Source organism: Nematocida homosporus (assembly GCF_024244095.1).
Source record: "Nematocida homosporus strain JUm1504 chromosome Unknown 4538, whole genome shotgun sequence".
NCBI lineage: Eukaryota > Fungi > Microsporidia > Nematocida > Nematocida homosporus.
The window spans coordinates 17,877-37,404 of NW_026250668.1; the positions used below are offsets into that span (position 1 = coordinate 17,877).

Sequence of the window (19,528 nt, forward strand, 5' to 3'; positions counted from 1 at the left end):
CAAAAAATTGGATATTTAGATGGAGCGCTGTCGTGTTTGTGGTCTTCCTGTGACCAAAAAGGACGATTTACTGATTTGTCCGAGCGGCCATGCTCTGCAGATTGCTGAGGAATTTAAAGATGCTACTGAGATTGCTCCCAAGGGTGAATTGGACAGGTGTGTTAGGAAGATACCCAAACGGAAATACGATCTTGGGTTAGAAGAGACTATGATGAAAATTGGTTTGGATTATCTCTACGCCATACTTAAACAATGCGGGGTTCCTTGTTCATTTGTAGAGAGGTATGCTTCGTTGATTTATACGGTCTTAGGGAATATAACGGTTGAGAAAGAGGCTGTTGTTTGGTCGTGTTTTAAACGGGTGCTAGAAGTTTTGGGGTTTTTGATTAAGCGTGAGTATGAGTTGAAAAGGAATAACTATTATACGATCTTGGATTTCAAACGCAAACTTCGTTATGATAGACACTTATGGCGGTTTTTTAAGCGGGCTATGAATAGGTTGCGCTATCGGTTTTTTGCGGTGGCTTGGACGGAGACAGCGTGGAGGTGCATTTCTTTGACGTATGTAATAAGGTTGCTGCATCGGTGCTTTCCGGGCCGGCTGGAGTTTTTGCATGGGGTGGATGGACCGCTGACTCGAGTTGGTTTAGAGAGTTTTTGTTCACTACTAGGTCTGACTATCACTGCGCAAATGGAAGCGGCCTTTGAGTGGTTTATAGAGAACGTTAGGCTGACTGAGTTTCGGCAAACATATTCTTTTGTCTTTGCTGATTACTTGTATGGCGTGTTTCTGTATCTGTACTATTTACAACTGTGTAAGCTGGAATTGATTGATGGAGAGATCTGGGTGGTGGAAAGACCGACTGGGCCTAATAAGACTTTGGTTGTCCAGGAGTTTTGCTGCCGGGAATTGACGTTCTTTAACTTTAAGCAGCTCAGTTATTATGAGCGGTGTATGCAGGACTGTTCTGGCAGTGAACGGCCATTCTGGAATCCTCTTGAGTATCCGGCGGCCCCGTTTGGGTACGAGAAGATAACTCGGTTTAGTCATTCGGAGGTTTCCATCAGAATTGTCTGTCGGATTGTGCAAGTTGTAGGTGTTCCCCAGCGCCTGCTTTTTGATATGACCAACCGACTGCTTATCCGATACACTAAAATCAAAAGGCATATCTAAACCAGAAGAAGTTGGCTTTGCTTTGAATTTTGGCTGGCAGTTAATGGCTGTATAATGCTTATAAAAGGAATGCCCCGTACTAACCCAATAGTAATTTCAATCTCAATGTTAACTTAATAAACACTTTCTTAGATACTTAATTTGGTGGGATTTAGTCATACTGAGATAACAGATATAGGATGAGAGATTGGGTTGTGTTGAGTTGGTAGAGTTTAGGTTAGTATTGGGATGGTAGAATTTGGGTTGGGATGGTATTTGGTAGAGGTTGGATTGAGTTGGTAGTTGGTAGAGTTTGGGTTGGGATGGTATTTGGTGTAATGGTGTGGGGACGTGCTAATATGGCATTGGTTGGGGAAACTAGAATTGAGTGCAATAGGATTTGTTCTTACTAACCCAATTAAGTCGCGTTGATCTTTAGTAATTCTAAGCTGCTCTTTATTCAGTACAATGGGTGTTTATTTATGAGCAGCCGCCACTACCTAGGGGGCACGACCCACCACTGGACATCATTGGTTGGCTAGAGCCTAGGTCGCATGGAACTTGCTGGCCATTGCTATCAAAGCATTGTTGTGGTGATTGAGATTGGCCTTGGCTAGAGCCTAAATCGCAGGGAACTTGTTGGCCTTTACTATCAAAGCATTGTTGTGGTGATTGAGATTGGCCTTGGCTAGAGCTGGTGTCACATGGCACTTGCTGGCCTCTGCTATTAAAACACTGTTGTGGCGATCGAGATTGGCCTTGGCTAGAGCTTGGGTCGCAGGGAACTTGCTGGCCTCTACTATTAAAGCATTGCTTTCGCGGTCCTGATAAGGAGCCAGAACTCGGCCGAGACCGAGACTGTAGAGGGCAGGAACCAGTCGGGCAATCTTGACTACTTAATGCGGATGGTGAGCTAGATCTGCGCATGGCCGGTCTAGAACGTGAGCATGGTGAAGATGACTGCCGCATATTCTGCATTGATTGTGGGCTTGGACAACTTCCGCGTGAGCATGGACTTCCTTGTACTTCTTTATTTAATAATGCTAATGCTAATGTTCCAAATGTAACTATTCCGCTGAATCTCATTGTCTGTCTACTACTCTGTTTATTTATACTTATTCTAATCACTTATCATATTTCTTATCTATCTACGATTGGCTTAATCTATTTCGGAAAAGAAATAATCTGATATCAATTCACTACTAATCCAATAGCCAAGTTTATCACAGCTTTACCCCTCTTTAGCTCTCATGATTAGATATGACGCAGTCATTGGTCCATTTTTTATGATTGAGAATCCAGCCAAGACTGAGTGCCGCCTAGCTTTGCTTAATACCAATACGCACTTGACCTCGGGAGTCAAATACGGTGCTGATTTCCTTATCTATTTAGGAGACCCTAAAATCGTCCATTCTTCTTTTACCCTCAACACTGATCGGCCTATCTCTTTCAAACTCCTCGCCGGGCTGGTTCGTGTTTCATCCTCAACGAAGAAAGACACTGTTCTGTACACACAAGACAAAACAGCTCCTTTCCTGAAGTTTAGTCGGTTCTTCCTTTAGATCCTGCTTTTTGTTCCATATTCCTAAACACTCTGATACTTCTGCCATCTACTTGTTTTCTGATGAAACCAACTCCAGACAGTATCACCTACAAACTATAAGTATCAACCGGCTATTTCCATAACATGAAGCAACAACTACTCTTAGCTGGGACTTTAGCTCTACTAACTCTTTCAGCGAGTGCTGAAGTTAAAGAGAAGGCAACCACATATGCTGATCCAGCCCCCGTTAGTCCGGCCATCAATCCTGTCATTCCCGCCGACCTAAATACAAACGTAGAGATGTCATCAGACTTGTCTGGTGGTATCTCCCAAAAAAAAAGGTCGATCAATCGTAGTCCCGCCTACTCGTTTCTCCACTTAATCGGCAACCTCGTTAAAGGAACTCTTGGATCGGCTCTGCGCCCAATTTCGTCTGCTCTTTGGTCTTCTTTTGATGGCCCTTATGAAAGATACAATAACGATGTTTACAGCAACCCATCCGGATTCCTCTACCCAGAACAAATAAACCATCCTGGACATCCTGCTTCTTTTGAGAATCTATCACCTTATGAAACCAACTCGCCCCATCCTCTTTTAGATAATGATGAAATCGAAGCCTCCTCAGACACAAGGCAAGCTGCCGCTGGCAAAAGCTCACAAGCCTACTCAGGAGGACTAATGAAAGCGTTTAAGAACCGGTTTAATGAAATTACTACACATGTTCATCACAAGAAACACTTTGTTGATAAGGGTATTCAGAATGCTAAAAAGAACTTGTTCTCAAACGCACTGCTAGCTAGAGCCTATGCTTCTGCTGCTGCGCATAAGACACTTGATCTTTTCTCTAGTGCCTCGCGTGCTGCTAAACTACTTGGCGACTTAGTCTCTAAAGGTCTAGTTACTTCCAAGTCTGCGGCCAAAGAACTAACTCGGACCTTGGCCGACCCGAATAAGGACTATCTAGATGCCGGATACAAAGGCATGAAAGGGGCTTCTGATTACCTAATGAGTACTGCGGCTGGGACAGTGGACAGTATTGTTAGTGGGATCAAGTACTCCCCGACTGCTCTTAAAGGCCTACTGGATAAGTATCCCAAGCTGCTAACTGATAGTCGGCATGCCATTGTTAAGGATCTTCCCTATATTAGTGCCGACATCAATAGCCATGCCAATCGGGTTAAGCGCCTTATTGATCCGCCTGTGCGACGAACCATGGGCACACTTTGGGCCGAAGTCAACGACCAGATTCATGAGCTTAAGGACCAATGGACCACTCTTGAGAACAGTAATAGTGGAGCCTCTAAAGAGTACAAGAAGAAGTTCATGGCCGTGACTGAAGACTTAACCAGAACCTTTGATGCACTACAGAGTCGACTAGGTGAGAACCTTGAGCTGCAAGTTCCCGGAGTGGAGAAACTCAAGCACAAGTTCCAGGAGATTCTGGATAAGATCAAGAGGAAGAATTCATTGGCTATTTCCGGCGAGTTCTCTCTACGCGGTCTTCTCTACTACAGTATGGGTCTATTTGGCAAACTAGAAGAGATCGACCGAGCCATCCTTGAGCTTGCCACTGGTAATCCAAGTTTTGCCACCCGATTCCGAGGACAAAACCGCGCTCCCCAAGTCTCCCTAGGCTCATTCAACAACATCTCTGAAGCCGCCACTAAAGAGTTCCGAGCAGCCACCGGCCAATTTTCCTCTTCCCTACTTGGCTCCTGCATTGGCCAGTGCATAGCCCCAAGAGACGATCTTATTATGCGATCCTTCACAGCTTCATAAACACATCTTACATAGTCCTATCTTAATATAGCCATATTGGCACTGTTTACTACTTATTGCATACTACTATCTACTATCTACTATCTAGTATCCACTATCTACAATTTATTACACCCAATTGGATCGGTATTGTGTTGCTTTGAGTTGAGTTGAGTTGATATCTACTTATCTAACTCTACCTACTAATTCGACCAATTCAATGCTAACTCTATCTACTAATTATACTAACCCAATTTAATTGTCTAACTATTATTATTCAGCTTATTTCTAAATAAACACTAAACAACTATAACCAAGTCTAATTTAAATATGGGTTTAGTTTCGATTTTATTTCGGACTAAGTATATTAGAGTTTAAACTAAAATGTAGGTTAGTTAAAATAGATTAGATTAAGATTTAATAATAATTGGTGAAGATAGACAGATAAGAGTGTAACTGGATTATTGTATGATTAAGCCAAATAACTATCCTGCTGCACCTTCGCCACTAATAGTTGAACCATGACTTGAAGAAGATAAGGGATCTGTTGTCGGTGGGTTTGAAGATTCTTCTTCATCATCGTACTCGTCATCCTCCTCATCATCACCATACTCATCATCGCCATCCTCATCATCGTCATCATAACGAGGGCGTGATTTATGCTTCTTGTGTGGTTTACGTGGATGGTGCCGTTTGCGGTGGTTATGTTGGGCGGGTGGAGGTGTAGCCGGGGGTGTAGGGGGAGGTGTAGGAGGTGTAGCCGATGGCGTGGCTGGGGGAGTAGCCGGAGATGCAGCAGCAGGTGTAGGAGATGCAGGGGGTGTAGGAGCACCTGGTGTGGCAGGAGTTGGCGGGGCCCCGGGGGTAGCAGCGGGTGTAGGAGGAGTAGCAGGAGCAGCGCCGGGAGTAGCAGGAGCAGGAGATGCCGGAGGAGATGCAGGAGGAGTAGGGGGTGCAGGAGCACCTGGTGTGGCAGGAGTTGGCGGGGCCCCGGGGGTAGCAGCGGGTGCAGGAGGTGCAGCAGGCGCCGGAGATGCAGCCCCGGGAGCAGCGGGTGTAGGAGGAGCAGCGCCGGGAGCGGCAGGTGTAGGAGGAGCAGCACCAGGGGCAGGAGGAGTAGGAGCAGGAGCAGCCGGCGCGGCAGGTGTAGGAGCCCCAGGGACAGGGGCAGCAGGTGCAGCCGGCACGGCAGGTGTAGGAGGTGCAGCGCCGGGAGCAGCAGGAGGTGCGGCAGGTGTAGGAGATGCCGGAGGAGTAGGTGCAGCACCAGGGACAGGAGGAGCAGCCGGCGCGGCAGGTGTAGGAGCCCCGGGTGCAGCAGGTGTAGGAGATGCCGGAGGAGTAGGAGGCGATGGAGGAGCCCCAGGGACAGGAGGAGTAGCAGGAGTAGGTGCAGCACCGGGAGCGGCAGCAGCAGCATCAGGAGCGATAGCACCCGCTGCATTACTTGCAGCAGCTAGTGCTTGTCCTTGCGGTGTCATAGCTGCTAGTTTAGCCGCATCAGCAGGCACTACACTAGTTACTTTTGAAGCTAGCTTTGATATGCCACCAAAAAGTCCCGATTGAATCATCGGTACCATACTCAATACAACCACTAATGGACCATAAACAAACCATCTAAATTCTCTCATTAAACCTAAGATCACTAATCCTTATATACCTAACCAATCCAATCACCAATAGAGATAACGACAAAAGACCAATACCAGCCCATTTTTTTTACTGGCTATGCCGAAATTACCCGCCAAACGCACTCCGATAGAGATTAGCAGTAAAAGAACTCGAAAAAGAGAAGAAGCACCAATTTTAGATCCACGATTCTTCAATACCAAAATCAACCTTCTAAAGCATGTAGAGAACTATCAATTCCTTTATGACAAAGACAAAGAGGTTTTAGCAGAACGACAAGCCCAAGGCCAAGATATCAAAGAACAAAAAGCACGGATTGCCGCCCGAGAACGACTCATTCGTTTACAACAAGCCGAACGAGAAAGAAGCCAATTAGAAGCCGAGCTAGTCAAAGAGGGCAAAAAGCCCTTCTATCTTTCCAGTAAGCGTAAACGAATATTACAGGCCATGGAAACAGCTAAAGACAAAGGTGTAGATGCTGTAGTTAGTCGGCTAAAGAAGAAAGAGAAGGCTAAAGAGAACAAATCAAGAGAGATTATATCACAATAAGTTATTAAATAAGTTTAGATTGAGTTGAGTTGGGTTGAGTTGAGTTGAGTTGTGATAAGATAAGATAAATAAACTTAAAGCTGTTAAATGTTAAGATGTTATAATGTCAAATGTTAAGTTAGTATGATGTTAAGTTACTATGATGTCAAATGTTAAGTTACGATAATGTTAAGTTGCTATGATGTCAAGTTGTAGTTACTATAATGCTAAGTTGTTAGTACTGTGTTAAGTTAAGTCACGTTGAAATAAGTCGAATAGAATCAGATAAAGTCATAATCAAAATAAGATATCAAAATAAGATATCAAACCATTGGAGTAGTTAAACACTGCTTTCTCTGCCTACTGTCATACTGGCTGGGCAGTGTAGAGGTGAGTTGGGTTGAGTTTGGTATTGGGTTAGGTTGAGTTGGGCAGAGTTGGTGGGTGGTAGAGTATTTGCAGTTTAATGTAGAGGGCAAAGATATAGTTGAGGAGGAAGAAAGAAGTGACCCATAAGCAGGCACAGAAAGGACTGGAAAAACAAGCTAGATTGGGTTTGTTGGACATAGTTTGGTGGCCTGTTTACTTCAAATGGTAAATATGATACGCTGTGCCATCTGCATAAGACTATTTGTTGAGACTGAGATTTTAATGCGACCAACAAGAAAGAGATTCCGAGCTAATTCCTTATTTGGAAGTCGACCGGTCTTATATGATGCCTATCGGACAGTTTGTAGCGATTATGTTTACTATAATGTTTATGAGGAAAATGGCTTAGCCCGTAGTATTTCTGCCCCTAATCTAGGCCGAGTAGCTGAATTGGGTCCATCTGATCCACCTATTCTTAGCTCTTCCGATCTATTCAGTACAACCCAATTATTAGCTACTCTTAGCCAAACACCCAATTCCCACCTCTTTATCGGTCGTAACCAAGGCAACAACTCTTTACTAGTGGTCAAACTAATTGATGGCAGTAGTAAGGCCGGCCGAACAACTATTAATAACGAATTAAGGTACCTTAAAACCAATACTAAACACCCCAATCTGATTGAGTACTACGGCCAAAGAACTATTAACCAAATTACAATGATTTATCAGGAATACTTCCATAGTGTTGATCTTTTCACTCTCCTTCAGCAGTGCAAACGACTAGCTAGTCCAATTATCAGTAAGATATTCAAGCAACTAGTCTCTGCCATCTCTTACCTCCACAAGCAAAGAATATGTCATTTAGATATCAAATTAGAGAATATTCTTATCAACAAACACTCACAAATCAAAATAACCGATTTTGGTATGGCCCAAATAGCTCTTAAAAATGGCCAAGTCGAAGCTTATGGTGGATCTCTTTACTATGCCGCCCCAGAAGCCATTACCGGTGGTATTTACAACGGATTTCTAGCCGATGCTTGGTCTTGTGGGATTGTTGTCTTCGTGCTTGCTAATGGTTACTTTCCCAAACAAGCCAATCGATCTATTCATTTACCAAATACCCCTGCTTTTGTCAAACAAGCCACAAATTATCTCCTTGAGATAGATCCGGGGAAAAGATCACCAATCTCTCGCTTCCAAAGCGAGCATAAAAAGATCCAATAGCGGAGAAGAATGAAATCTGATTCATCCCAGTTCAAGAGTTTCTTGGAAGACATTCGCGGCATAAATGGCCTTATTGACCAGGCCAGTGCCCTCTACTCCGAACTATCCGTTCTTAAGCACATGCTCGCCACCGAAGAGTTTACCCAAGACACGGGCACCAAGCAGCTACAAGAACTCACCCATGAATTTCAAACTCTCCTCACCCAAATCCAGCAGCGCATTGACGTACTTGACCAGCACCCAAAACCAACCACCGCCTCCTCAGAGTACCTTCATACCACCCATATTAAAGGAGTCACCGAGCGCGTCCAAAAGGTCCTGAAAGCCTTCCGCAAAGAAGAGGCCGTCATTCTCGAAGACGAGAAAGTCCGACTCGGCAAAATCTACCGCATAGCCAAGCCCGATGCTACCACCGAAGAACTTGACCTCCTGGAAGACACTACCCAGGGCCCCGAACTCCTCCAAGCCGCCTTCGCCCTCGGCAACAAAGAAGCCCAAGCCACTATCCAGCAAGCCAAGAAAAGACACACCAGTATTCAAGCCATTCTCAACGACCTTCAAGCCCTCAACACTATCGCCGACCGACTCCAAAAGACCATTGCCGAATCCGACGATGCCCTCAACACTATTTCATACAACATGCATACCATGAACCAAAAAAGCACCAGCACCAACGCCCATCTCATTACCGGAATCAAGTACCGCAAAAGACAACGCCGTTTCCGCCTCTTCTTCACCATCATTGGTCTTGTCATCATAACTATCTTCCTTATCTTCCTACTTAAGTTCCTAACTTCCCTTGTCAAATAAAGCACTTATTATCCCCATTACATTTACTTGAGTTAAGTTAAGTTGGGTTGTGTTGAGTTAAGTTGAGGTGGGTTAAGTTGTGTTGTGTTGGGTTAGGTTAAGTTAAGTTGCGCTAATATGGTATTGCGTATTGTTACATCATAATACTAACTCAATATCTACCTTTACATTTATTAGTCAGCTACTCAACTTAGTGCACATAATACTTACAACACTTAACTCACTACTTATTCAACCCAATACATACTAACCCATACATACTAACTTAACACTACCCACACAATACTCACACAATACATACTCAACTTAACCCAATCCTACCACTTACTTAACACACCTCACTACCCACACAATACTAACTCAACTTAACACCACACAATACAATACATACTAAATCACAACTCAACCCAATCCAAACCATACATGTACCCGGTTAGCTCAATCGGTAGAGCATCAGACTCTTAATCTGAGGGCTGTGGGTTCGAGTCCCATGCTGGGTGTACTTTTTATTTTTTTTATTTTTTAATGCCTTATGCAAGAGAAGTACTTCATTGAGCATATTAGTGGTAAAGGCGAGCCTAATAGAGTCGAAATACTTAAAGAAACCTGTTTAATTAGTTCAGATACTAAGTCTGATGTTAAATTAGTCCTTTCAGCCCCTGTAAGTTGTCTAATTGATTATAAACTTAATACTTTAAGCGTTTCAGGCGGGTCTGTCTTACTTAATGAGCAAAAAGTAACAACAAACACTCCTCTTATCTATCCTTCTTTATTAAGAATAGAAGATCATACTTTTCGTATTCTTAAGACAAGTTCTAGTTTAGATAGTAGTACAATATTTCCTTCCTTATCTCAAAATCAAAAAGAATTCTTATCTCAAAATCAAAATCTAGAACAAAAACAATCTCAACTATCTTCACCTCTACCAGGCGAGATAGAAGGAATGACCGTACAAGAAGATAAGTTTATAGTATGTTTTGGTAAAGAGCTTTTAGCTACAGATATAGAATCTGTTTCTTCAGCTGGTGCTTTAATAGATCAATTAGAATCTGATTATGATTCTTCTGGCCAGCAAATGTCTGAATCTTCACTTGATCCCCTGCAAAACAGTCTAAATCAATATACTGATTTACAACCAGAAGTTGAATCAGAAGAATTATCACAATCTAACAACTTAACTCAATCTAATCTTGATCTAACTCAATCTAATCTCGACTTAACTCAATCTAATCTCGACTTAACTCAATCTAATCTCGACTTAACTCAATCTAATCTCGACTTAACTCAATCTAATCTTAATCAAAATACTTCTCGTATCAGTATTTTTGATAACATTCCTTATGAAGTGACTCAACATCCATCTACTCCTGCTTTAGAGACACAAACTACTCCTATCTTAACTCAAAACTCTCCTGATATCACTTCCCAAGAGATTGAAGTAACTCCAGCCACTCCTCTTAAGCCATCTGAAGATAACCACCCTATCTTATCTCCAAATGATATCTTATCTCCAAATGATATCTTATCTACTACTAATGACATTCCTACTACTCCAGTCAAACCAGTTGAAACTCAACCTATCTTATCTATACCTACTACACCTATCAAACCAGTTGAGATACCTACTACTCCAATTAAGCCAACTGAAGACAACCAACCTATCTTATCTACTCCTATCCAGTCAGTTGAGATACCTACTACACCTATCAAACCAACTGAAGATAACCAACCGATCTTATCTACACCTATCAAAACACAACCTATCAAATCAACTGAAGACAACCAACCTATCTTATCTACACTAACTACACTAACTACCCCTACTAAACCCATCCTAACTCAACCCAATCCCACCCTAACTCAACCCAACTTAACCCCTAGTAAGCACATAAGAAGAGCTTCAATTAGCCATCAAATTAGTACAATCAAAAAGAACCATCCAGAACCAAATACAGATAAGAAGAACAAGCGGAAGCGGAGGAAGAAATAAACACTAATTTTTTAACTAATTAATGAAAGAGAGGCATCGTAGGCATCTTTTTAGCACTTCATTTGGTCTTAGTTCTTTATTAGTACTATTTAGACTAACTAATAGTCTACTTATTAACACACATTTTGAACCGGATGAGTATTTTCAAACAATTGAGATAGCAATGGGTTTGCTTTTGAAAAAACAAAGTGTGACATGGGAATGGCTTTTTGGGATTAGATCTTTTGTTTTTGTTTCTGTTTTTTATCTACCTTTATGGCTATCTAAATCTATTTTAAGTGAACTAGTCTTTATGCAAGTAGCTCCTTATATAGTTAAGGCTGTTTGTGCTTTACTAGCTGCTTTAGGTGATTATAGTACAATCAAAATTTACCAACTTTTGATAGGAACGGAAGAGATACCTTTAGAGATAGTTTTGGTTTGTACTATGAATTTAGGGCAGTGGTTGTACAGTACTAGATCACATGCTAATTCTTTAGAGATGAATGTAGGTATGTGGATTAGTGCGCGATTGCTAAGTATTGTTAGTGAACGGGATAAGAGGACTAAATTGATCTCTTTAGGGGTAAGTGCTTTTATATCTGGGTTGTTGATTTATATCAGGACGAGTTCTATCTTTATGATTGGAGTAGTTTGGTTGTACGTGCTTAAGAAGGAGGTTGAACAGTTTTGGAGTGCTTGGTTGGTAGTGAAGAGGAAAGGAGATATTAAGCAGGGGGTTTTACTGACTTATTTAGGACACAGTCGGGTTTTGGCTTTAAGTACGTGGTTGGGAGTTGGTTTGGCTCTGGGATTAGGGATTTTGATAGATAGTTGGTTTTATGGGGAGTTAGTGGTATCTCCTTTTGAATTTATTCGGGTTAATCTGGTTTATGGCGTATCTAAGCTTTTTGGAGTCTTACCGGGTTATGTAGTCTTATGGTTTGTAGTGGTGTTATTAGGAGGATATACGGGTTTATTAGTATTCTGTCGGGTCTCTTACTTGAACTTAGAAGTAGTTGTTCCGGCTGTTTATTTAGTAGTGCATAGTTTGATTGGGCATAAGGAGATGAGGTTTTTGTTACCGGTTTTACCTTTCTTTAATCTGATTATAGCTAAGAATATGAGAAGAGTTTGGAGTGAGGTGGGTGTAGGAAGGGGATTGATAGGGAGGAGTAGTAAGTTTTTGTTTTGTAAGCAATTTTTGGCTATCAATCTTTTGATTGGGATTTTGATAGGAATAGATCATCAAAATATTAGTAGACCCTTATCTTTTTTAAGGAAAGAATGTTATAGACATATATCTAGTCGTTCTGAACCTGTGTTTATCTTTTCGGCCTTTAATCCTTATATGTTGCCTTTTAATACTTATTTAGGACACCGTCGGATTATAGTGAAGTCTTTGGATGACAATCCGGATTTAAGTGGGGTTTTAGACCGATTAAAACGAGTGCAAAGGTACAAGCACTATAATTTAGTCTTACAAGAGCATACTATCTTTTCTTCAGCTATGATATCTAATCTTAAACGAGCAGGAATTCTTGAGTATGACTATTTAGTGATTAACAGCCAGTACGATACAGAGATAGAACAGGAACTACCCGAACTTATCAAAGTACATGAATCTCTGCACATGCGCATTCCCTACCACCAATCTGTATCTATCTACAAACGACCCCTCCGAAATAAATAGTCCAAATTGGGTTTATTTTTGATTTAGATTGTGTTTAGATAAGATTTATTACTGTGTTATCTTATCATTATATCTGGTCTCCACTACTAACTTAATACCAACTTAGTACTAATACTAATCCATGAGATAAGTGTGAGTACCATTTATTAGATAAATAAGAGTGTGTGTGATGACGTCATATTAAGTTTGAGTTAAGTTGAGTTTGAGTTAAGTTGAGTTTAATAGTAGTCGGATGACAGTATTATATTAGGTGAATACAAAATGAATACTAACTTAATTCAAACTCAATTCAAACCCAAACTCAATTTAATATTAAAACTAATTCAAACCAAACCAAAACCAAACGCATTCATTTTAATTTAATATTTTATTAAGTCAAGTTAAAGCAAACTAAGTATAAAATAAAAAAGACACCTCGTCAGGGACTCGAACCCTGGGCCCTTAGGTTAAAAGCCTAATGCTCTACCAACTGAGCTAACGAGGTTCAGTTTAGTATTGGGTTGGGTTGAGTTGGGATTAGTATAAGTAGAGTATAAGTAGAGTATAAGTAGAGTGTAAGTATGAGTATAAGTATGAGTATAAGTAGAGTGTAAGTATTGAGTTGGCATTAGTATAAGTAGAGTATAAGTATGACATTTAGATATCACACAAACCAAACTACTTCCACAACTTAACTCAATATCAATCACAATCAACAACCAACAACTAACTCAATCAAATCAAAACCCAATTACATAAAGACTTTTATTATACCGAGTACAGATCTTATCAGATATCAACTTGACTTAACTTAACTCAAACTCACTCCTAACCCAACTCAACTCAAACTTAACCTAACTCAATACCAACTTAATCTTATCTTAAAAAATCAAAAACCAATCACTATCTACCTTAATGGTGATTGTTTAGCCAAGTACAAACGTAGTTTTTGAATCTCTTCCATATACTTACCCCGCCAATTAGTCCCTTCACCTACCAACCCAATCGTCTGTAGTACTTCCTGTCCTATATCAGCCGGGGCTACTTTCAGTCCTTCTAAAACCCGAGCTCTTTCCATGTGCGTATACGTAGGCACAACCAAACCCGCTAAGACAAACAAGAACTCAACTAGCTTAACCCGCTTTCTTTCCGCCGGTAAATAAGCAATAGATACATCTCGACCTACTCCACTATAAAACAGTCCATTTACGTCCAGAACACTCCGGTCAAAAGCCACACAAGCCTCTAAGACTCGTAAAAGAACTAAAACTCCCCAACGCCACCTATCCTTTTCATTCCTACTACGTTCACTAAACTCAGCCAACTTAAGCTGCGGACCAGCCATGACATAAACTACTGAGAGAGCATCAGGTAAATCGATTAAAACGGGTGAATTCTTACTCTCACCATATCTAGCCCTCTTAACCATAGCTAAGACTTCAGTATTACGACTGCAAAGGGCGGATCCATCCCTAGTAAAAGCTTCAATAGGAACAACACTATCACCAACTCGGACTAGATAGATAATTCTCAGTAAGGCTGGGAAGAGAAGATTGTTTTGCGGTCTTATCTTATACTCACTAGAATCTAAATTACGTCTAACTATTGTAACGGGACCTACTTCAGATCGGACTTTTCTTTTGATACTTTTGACTAGTTCATCTTCCTTATCACGAATACTCTGTCCATTACGGCAGGCTAAGTCTTCTTGCCATTGTTCAGGGGCACATCTTTTGTTTTTCTTAAGGCTTTGTGTTGCATAAAGGGTTTCGACCATTCTTCTCATGACTAGAAAAAATCACAATTATTTATGTCTTAGAAATTTCCTTATTAGGACATTTAAAGGTTTTTCTTTTTCTAGAAAAGATATTTCCTAAAGTAGTAATGGTTGACTTGGAGTTTTTTTTCCAGAAATGAGTGCTAAGAAGAAAAGATTGCTCCAGCGATATCTAGAGAAAAAAGCGCAGCAGAAGCAAAGAGATGTTTTATTAGAACGAGTGCGTGAGTTACAGGCTGAGAGACCGGCTGATGCTCAGTCTTTCAGTACGATTAGTCGGCGGGTTAGTCAGACTAAAAAATTGCGTCCCAAAAAGGAAATACCCAAAGAGGAAAAAGAAAAATTACCCAAAAAGGAAAAAATTAACCAGGGTCAAATTGGGGTAGGTTTAGGTGAGGTCGAGTTGGGTGGTGTTAAGTTGAGTGGTGTTAAGTTGAGTGGAGATAGTAGTGGTAAGGTAGGTTTAGCATTGGGTTGTGTAGATGGGGTAGATAAGATTAATAACATTAATAACATTAGTTTAAGTGATGGTTTAGATAGTGTTAGTTTAGACAATACCTCATTGGGTAAGACTGGGTTGGTAGATAGTGATATTAGTATTGGGTTAGCAGTAGATAGCTTACCAGTAGACAACATACTAGCAGATACCACACCAACTCAACCTAACACACCAGCAGATAACACCACACCATCTCTACTTAACCCAAACACAAACCCACCTCTACTTAACTCAAACACAACTCAACTTGATACTAATCTCTATAAGCCAGAACGTATTAAGACTGAAAAGTCTCTGGCTAGAACTAGATCTAATTTAATCGGAACTTTGCCTATCACTTATCTGGAAGATGATATTGTAAGTGCGATTAAAGAACATTCTATTACTATACTGACTGGTGGGACGGGTTCTGGTAAGTCTACTCAGGTACCTCAGTTTCTTTATGAGAATGGGTTTAGTGGACTCGGTAAGATTTGCTTGACTCAGCCCCGACGAGTTTCAGCTCTAGCAGTTGCCCAGCGGATTGCTCAGGAACAGAAACAAGCCTTAGGAACAGTTTGTGGGTATAAGATGCGTCAAGATAGTTTGTGTTCGGCTGAAACAGAGATAGTAGTAGTGACTGAAGGTGTACTAGTGCAAGAATTAGCAGAAGATCCTTTACTAAGTAAGTACTCAGTAGTGATTTTAGATGAAGTACATGAGAGATCTTTACATTCTGATGCTTTATTCCTGATCTTAGCTAAGGTTGTCCGGAAGAGAGGATTAAGACTAGTCTTAATGAGTGCCGGTATAACTCCTGAGTATGTGCAGGCAGTAGAGGATTTAGCCCAAGTAAAAGTAGCTCAGATAGGAATTGAGCCTTTAAAGCATGAAATAGAAGTGCACTACTTGCCAGCTAAGGAGTACAATCCTTTACAGGAGATTCAGAATAGAGTCTTTCGTTTAGTAGCTGAACAAAGTGAGTCTGTTTTAGTCTTTGTAGCTACTATTGCGGAAACAGTCTTTTTAGCCCAATCTTTTGCTAGATTAGATAGGCCTGTCTTTACTTTGCATTCAAAAACACCTCCTAAAGAACAGGCAGCTATCTTATCTTCTAGTGGTGCTTTAATTATTGCTACTAATGCGGCGGAAACCTCTTTGACTTTGCCTGATGTTAAGTATGTAGTTGATGGTGGCCGGGAGATAGAGAAGACTTTTTGTTATGATTTAGGTGTTTATACTTATCAGGAAGTTCTTATCTCTCGTTCATCAGCTGCTCAACGCCAGGGTAGAACCGGAAGAACAGGACCTGGTGTTTGCTATCGTATTTATACGGCAGCAGAGTATAATAGTATGCGTACGGCTCGGGATCCAGCTGTTCGTCGTGAACGTATTCTTCCTTTAGTTAGTTTGTTATTACGTACGGGTGTTCATCCTGATAAGATCAAAAGAGTACCTTATCTTACTTCTCCTTTACCACAAGCTATTACGAGTGAGTTAAGTATGCTTAAACGTCTTCATATTATTCAAGACCGATTGACTGAATTTGGCCGGCAAGTTCTAACTACTAGTTTAGACCCTCTTTTAGCGGCAGTAGTAGTTAGAGCGGCTCATGAATCACCCCAAGATTTAGCTGCTCTTCTTTCACTAGCCGTGCGTATGGAAGTACCTCTGCCCACCTACTCCTCTACTTCAGCCATTCCCATCAATCCTATTCTTACTCCTAGTCAGCTCAATCTTACTCCCACTAAAACCAATCCAGCCCCACTCCATTCTAACCCAATCCTAACTCAATCATTTACTCGTGCTCTTCATTCTCTCCAACGCGCCGGAGTTCCTCTTCCTAATCCCCATCCTCTCTTCCCAACTACTCTAACTCCTGAACAATTACAAGTAGCCACTACCTTCTTTGCCTGGGCCTTTGCTGAATCACTTATCATCTACCATAATGGCCGGTACTTCCGTAACTCCAAAGAAATCCTAATTGACTCACCACTTCCCTACCTCCGTACATTGCAAACCACCTACTCCCAACCACTACCTTTCTATGCCAAATCCACCACCCAAACCAAATCCTCCACCAACCACCACTCCCTTACCAAGTATACCCTCGAATGGACCATTATTCCCCACCCCCCAACTAGTACATCTACAACTAGCACATCCTCCAACTAATCCATCCCCATCTAGTACCTAATTAGTTAACTCAAGCACAGTTGAGTGAGTATATCTACACACCAACCCACTACCAATACTAACCCACTACTAACACCAACCCACTACCAATACCAACACCAACCCAATAATACTAACGCACTACTATATCTAATACAAAACAACAACTATTCATTTTATTATCTCCTCATTAAACATCTCATTATAATCACAAATTAAGTATCTCATTAGACTCCTAAATTAAGTACTTAGTTGAGTTAGTACTTAGTTGGTATTGAGTTAGTATTGAGTTAGTACTTAGTTGGTATCAACTAATACATATCAAAATTTACTTATCTTCTATCTTCTATTAGGTTACTACTAACTACTAACTACTTACTACTAACCCAACACCAACCCCACTTAACCTAACCTAACCCAACCTAAACTTAACCCAACCCCATCTAATCTTAACCTAATCTTAACTTAATCTAATAAATACTTATACTTTACTTTTTTATTTACCATGCTACCCCTCCCACTTAAGACCAACAAGAAGACCAGTCCAGTCACCCCAAACCCCATCTGGTCACCTTCTCAAGACCTAATAGACTCACCCTGCACTAAAATCATCAAGAACAGACAAAATGAGATAAGAGCCCGAGCTCTTCTAGATAAGTTCATTGAAATACGTATCAAAGAAGATAAGAAAGCCGAAGAACAAGACAAGAGAATTTACTTCTAAATGTACAACCATTTCTTTTTACTTTATCTCTACTTTTCTTATCTCTACTTTTCTTATCTTTTCTTATTTCAAAATCTTTATCAAATTCTTATCTCAAAAATCTTATCAAAAATTTTACCACTCTAAATCTCCATTAGCTACATTAAAAGTATAATCAGTCCGACCAATAGATAAGAATCCATGCTTTAAAGTACATCTTCTCTTATCTTTTACTCTAGTTACCTTATCAAATAAACAAAGCATTACGTTTTTAGTTGTCTCTTCATTATCTATATCACAATCACTCTCAGATAAATCATTTGAATCTAACTCTTCCTCCTCTTGAGCCTCTCCCCCATCTAATTGCTCAACCTTATCTTTTTTCTTATCTCTACTCCCTTCTTTTTGAATTTTACTATCTCCCTTACAATCTCCATTCTTATCTCCACCCACCTTATCTAAATCAAAATTACTATCTCCATTCTTATCTCCACCCACCTTATCTAAATCAAAATTACTATCTCCATTCTTATCTCCACCCACCATATCTCCCTTTACCAGATCAAAATCAAAATCAAAATCATTATCTCCAATCTTATCTCCCTTTATCACACCCAAACTACCTCCATCCCTACTAACCACACTATCTCTACCCTTATCAATCACACTACCTAACCCATCGTATTGACTGTAATCCGGCCCATTACTACCACTCTTATCATCCTTATCTTTAGGATAGTAAGGATAGGGATAATCTCGATATCCATACTCACTATAAGAGTAGCTCTGGTTGTAATAAGCTTCTAGTCCTGGTCTAGTCTCATTGTATCCATGTCTTATCTTATACTCACCTATATCAGTATATTCACAAATTTTAGTAATCCAAGTATTCTTTATCTCTTCTAATACTCCTTTTTCTATTCCTATCTTATAGTTATCTTCATCTGTGCTTTTGATTACTTCTTCTATTATCTCACGATAGACTCTCGGGACTTCACTGCTCATTCAGACAAAAAGAAAAAGAAAGAAGAAAAGGGTAATGCAGATTACTTGTCGGCAGTGTAGACGGGTAGTGGGTGGTAAGTGGTCGGGACATAAAGGATGCTTAGTAGTATTGAGTGAGGAAGTGCCGGAGGGAGTGGTAGTTGAGTTAGAGAGGATAAAATGTAGTGGGTGTAGACGGGGACTGGGTAGAGTTAGATGGTGGGGGAGTAAGTGTACGTGTGGTCGTTGGGTCTTTCCTTATATTGCTATCAATCTTAGTGATGTTGATTTGAGTTAAGTTATTGAGTTGAGTTGGTTTGAGTTAGTTATTGGGTTGTGTTGGGTTGGTATTGAGTTGGTAGTGATGTTGATTTGAGTTAATAAAGTATTAGATTGAGTTGAGTTTAGTAGTGATGTTGATTTGGGTTTGGTATTGGGTTGATTTGAGTTAATAAAGTATTAGATTGAGTTTAGTATTGAGTTGAGTTGAGTTGAGTTTAGTAGTAGTTGAGTAGTAGTAATGAGTAAGTCATATAAGAAGTAAGTAAGTTGTTAGTAAGTAAATGGTCAAGTGGTTAGGAATTAGTAATTAGTAAGTCATTATAACAAGTCATTATAACAAGTCATTATAGTAACTAGTAATTAGTAAACAAGTCAAGTCATTATAGTAAGTCATTATAACAAGTCATTATAGTAACTAGTAATTAGCAAACAAGTCAAGTCATTATAGTAAGTAGTAAGTCATTATAGTAA

The 19,528-nt window shown here is 40.4% G+C and overlaps 13 protein-coding genes across 13 annotated transcripts; 10 read left to right on the top strand and 3 right to left on the bottom strand.

The window, feature by feature from the left end:
* Window positions 1–19: 19 nt before the first annotated feature.
* On the top strand, window positions 20–1,174 carry NEHOM01_1521 (uncharacterized protein; the record flags this gene model as incomplete). The annotated part of the gene is made up of 1 exon (XM_051490399.1): window positions 20–1,174. One exon carries the CDS (start codon window positions 20–22, stop codon window positions 1,172–1,174), a length of 1,155 nt encoding a protein of 384 aa, XP_051346359.1.
* A 1,229-nt stretch (window positions 1,175–2,403) lies between these two features.
* NEHOM01_1522 (uncharacterized protein) lies at window positions 2,404–2,715 on the top strand (the record flags this gene model as incomplete). Its single annotated transcript, XM_051490400.1, has 1 exon — window positions 2,404–2,715. One exon carries the CDS (start codon window positions 2,404–2,406, stop codon window positions 2,713–2,715), a length of 312 nt encoding a protein of 103 aa, XP_051346360.1.
* A 125-nt stretch (window positions 2,716–2,840) lies between these two features.
* Window positions 2,841–4,475, top strand: NEHOM01_1523 (uncharacterized protein; the record flags this gene model as incomplete). The annotated part of the gene is made up of 1 exon (XM_051490401.1): window positions 2,841–4,475. One exon carries the CDS (start codon window positions 2,841–2,843, stop codon window positions 4,473–4,475), a length of 1,635 nt encoding a protein of 544 aa, XP_051346361.1.
* Window positions 4,476–4,939: 464 nt separating this feature from the next.
* Window positions 4,940–6,034, bottom strand: NEHOM01_1524 (uncharacterized protein; the record flags this gene model as incomplete). The annotated part of the gene is made up of 1 exon (XM_051490402.1): window positions 4,940–6,034. One exon carries the CDS (start codon window positions 6,032–6,034, stop codon window positions 4,940–4,942), a length of 1,095 nt encoding a protein of 364 aa, XP_051346362.1.
* Window positions 6,035–6,182: 148 nt separating this feature from the next.
* Window positions 6,183–6,632, top strand: NEHOM01_1525 (uncharacterized protein; the record flags this gene model as incomplete). The annotated part of the gene is made up of 1 exon (XM_051490403.1): window positions 6,183–6,632. One exon carries the CDS (start codon window positions 6,183–6,185, stop codon window positions 6,630–6,632), a length of 450 nt encoding a protein of 149 aa, XP_051346363.1.
* Window positions 6,633–7,202: 570 nt separating this feature from the next.
* Window positions 7,203–8,207, top strand: NEHOM01_1526 (BR serine/threonine kinase; the record flags this gene model as incomplete). The annotated part of the gene is made up of 1 exon (XM_051490404.1): window positions 7,203–8,207. The coding sequence occupies one exon, from the start codon at window positions 7,203–7,205 to the stop codon at window positions 8,205–8,207; it is 1,005 nt and encodes a 334-aa protein (XP_051346364.1).
* A 9-nt stretch (window positions 8,208–8,216) lies between these two features.
* On the top strand, window positions 8,217–9,017 carry NEHOM01_1527 (syntaxin 1B/2/3; the record flags this gene model as incomplete). The annotated part of the gene is made up of 1 exon (XM_051490405.1): window positions 8,217–9,017. The coding sequence occupies one exon, from the start codon at window positions 8,217–8,219 to the stop codon at window positions 9,015–9,017; it is 801 nt and encodes a 266-aa protein (XP_051346365.1).
* A 532-nt stretch (window positions 9,018–9,549) lies between these two features.
* Window positions 9,550–11,007, top strand: NEHOM01_1528 (uncharacterized protein; the record flags this gene model as incomplete). The annotated part of the gene is made up of 1 exon (XM_051490406.1): window positions 9,550–11,007. The coding sequence occupies one exon, from the start codon at window positions 9,550–9,552 to the stop codon at window positions 11,005–11,007; it is 1,458 nt and encodes a 485-aa protein (XP_051346366.1).
* Window positions 11,008–11,029: 22 nt separating this feature from the next.
* On the top strand, window positions 11,030–12,679 carry NEHOM01_1529 (GPI mannosyltransferase 3; the record flags this gene model as incomplete). Its single annotated transcript, XM_051490407.1, has 1 exon — window positions 11,030–12,679. One exon carries the CDS (start codon window positions 11,030–11,032, stop codon window positions 12,677–12,679), a length of 1,650 nt encoding a protein of 549 aa, XP_051346367.1.
* Window positions 12,680–13,565: 886 nt separating this feature from the next.
* NEHOM01_1530 (uncharacterized protein) lies at window positions 13,566–14,444 on the bottom strand (the record flags this gene model as incomplete). Its single annotated transcript, XM_051490408.1, has 1 exon — window positions 13,566–14,444. The coding sequence occupies one exon, from the start codon at window positions 14,442–14,444 to the stop codon at window positions 13,566–13,568; it is 879 nt and encodes a 292-aa protein (XP_051346368.1).
* A 127-nt stretch (window positions 14,445–14,571) lies between these two features.
* NEHOM01_1531 (uncharacterized protein) lies at window positions 14,572–17,088 on the top strand (the record flags this gene model as incomplete). Its single annotated transcript, XM_051490409.1, has 1 exon — window positions 14,572–17,088. The coding sequence occupies one exon, from the start codon at window positions 14,572–14,574 to the stop codon at window positions 17,086–17,088; it is 2,517 nt and encodes an 838-aa protein (XP_051346369.1).
* An 838-nt stretch (window positions 17,089–17,926) lies between these two features.
* NEHOM01_1532 (uncharacterized protein) lies at window positions 17,927–18,796 on the bottom strand (the record flags this gene model as incomplete). Its single annotated transcript, XM_051490410.1, has 1 exon — window positions 17,927–18,796. One exon carries the CDS (start codon window positions 18,794–18,796, stop codon window positions 17,927–17,929), a length of 870 nt encoding a protein of 289 aa, XP_051346370.1.
* Window positions 18,797–18,830: 34 nt separating this feature from the next.
* NEHOM01_1511 (uncharacterized protein) lies at window positions 18,831–19,073 on the top strand (the record flags this gene model as incomplete). Its single annotated transcript, XM_051490389.1, has 1 exon — window positions 18,831–19,073. The coding sequence occupies one exon, from the start codon at window positions 18,831–18,833 to the stop codon at window positions 19,071–19,073; it is 243 nt and encodes an 80-aa protein (XP_051346349.1).
* Window positions 19,074–19,528: the final 455 nt, after the last annotated feature.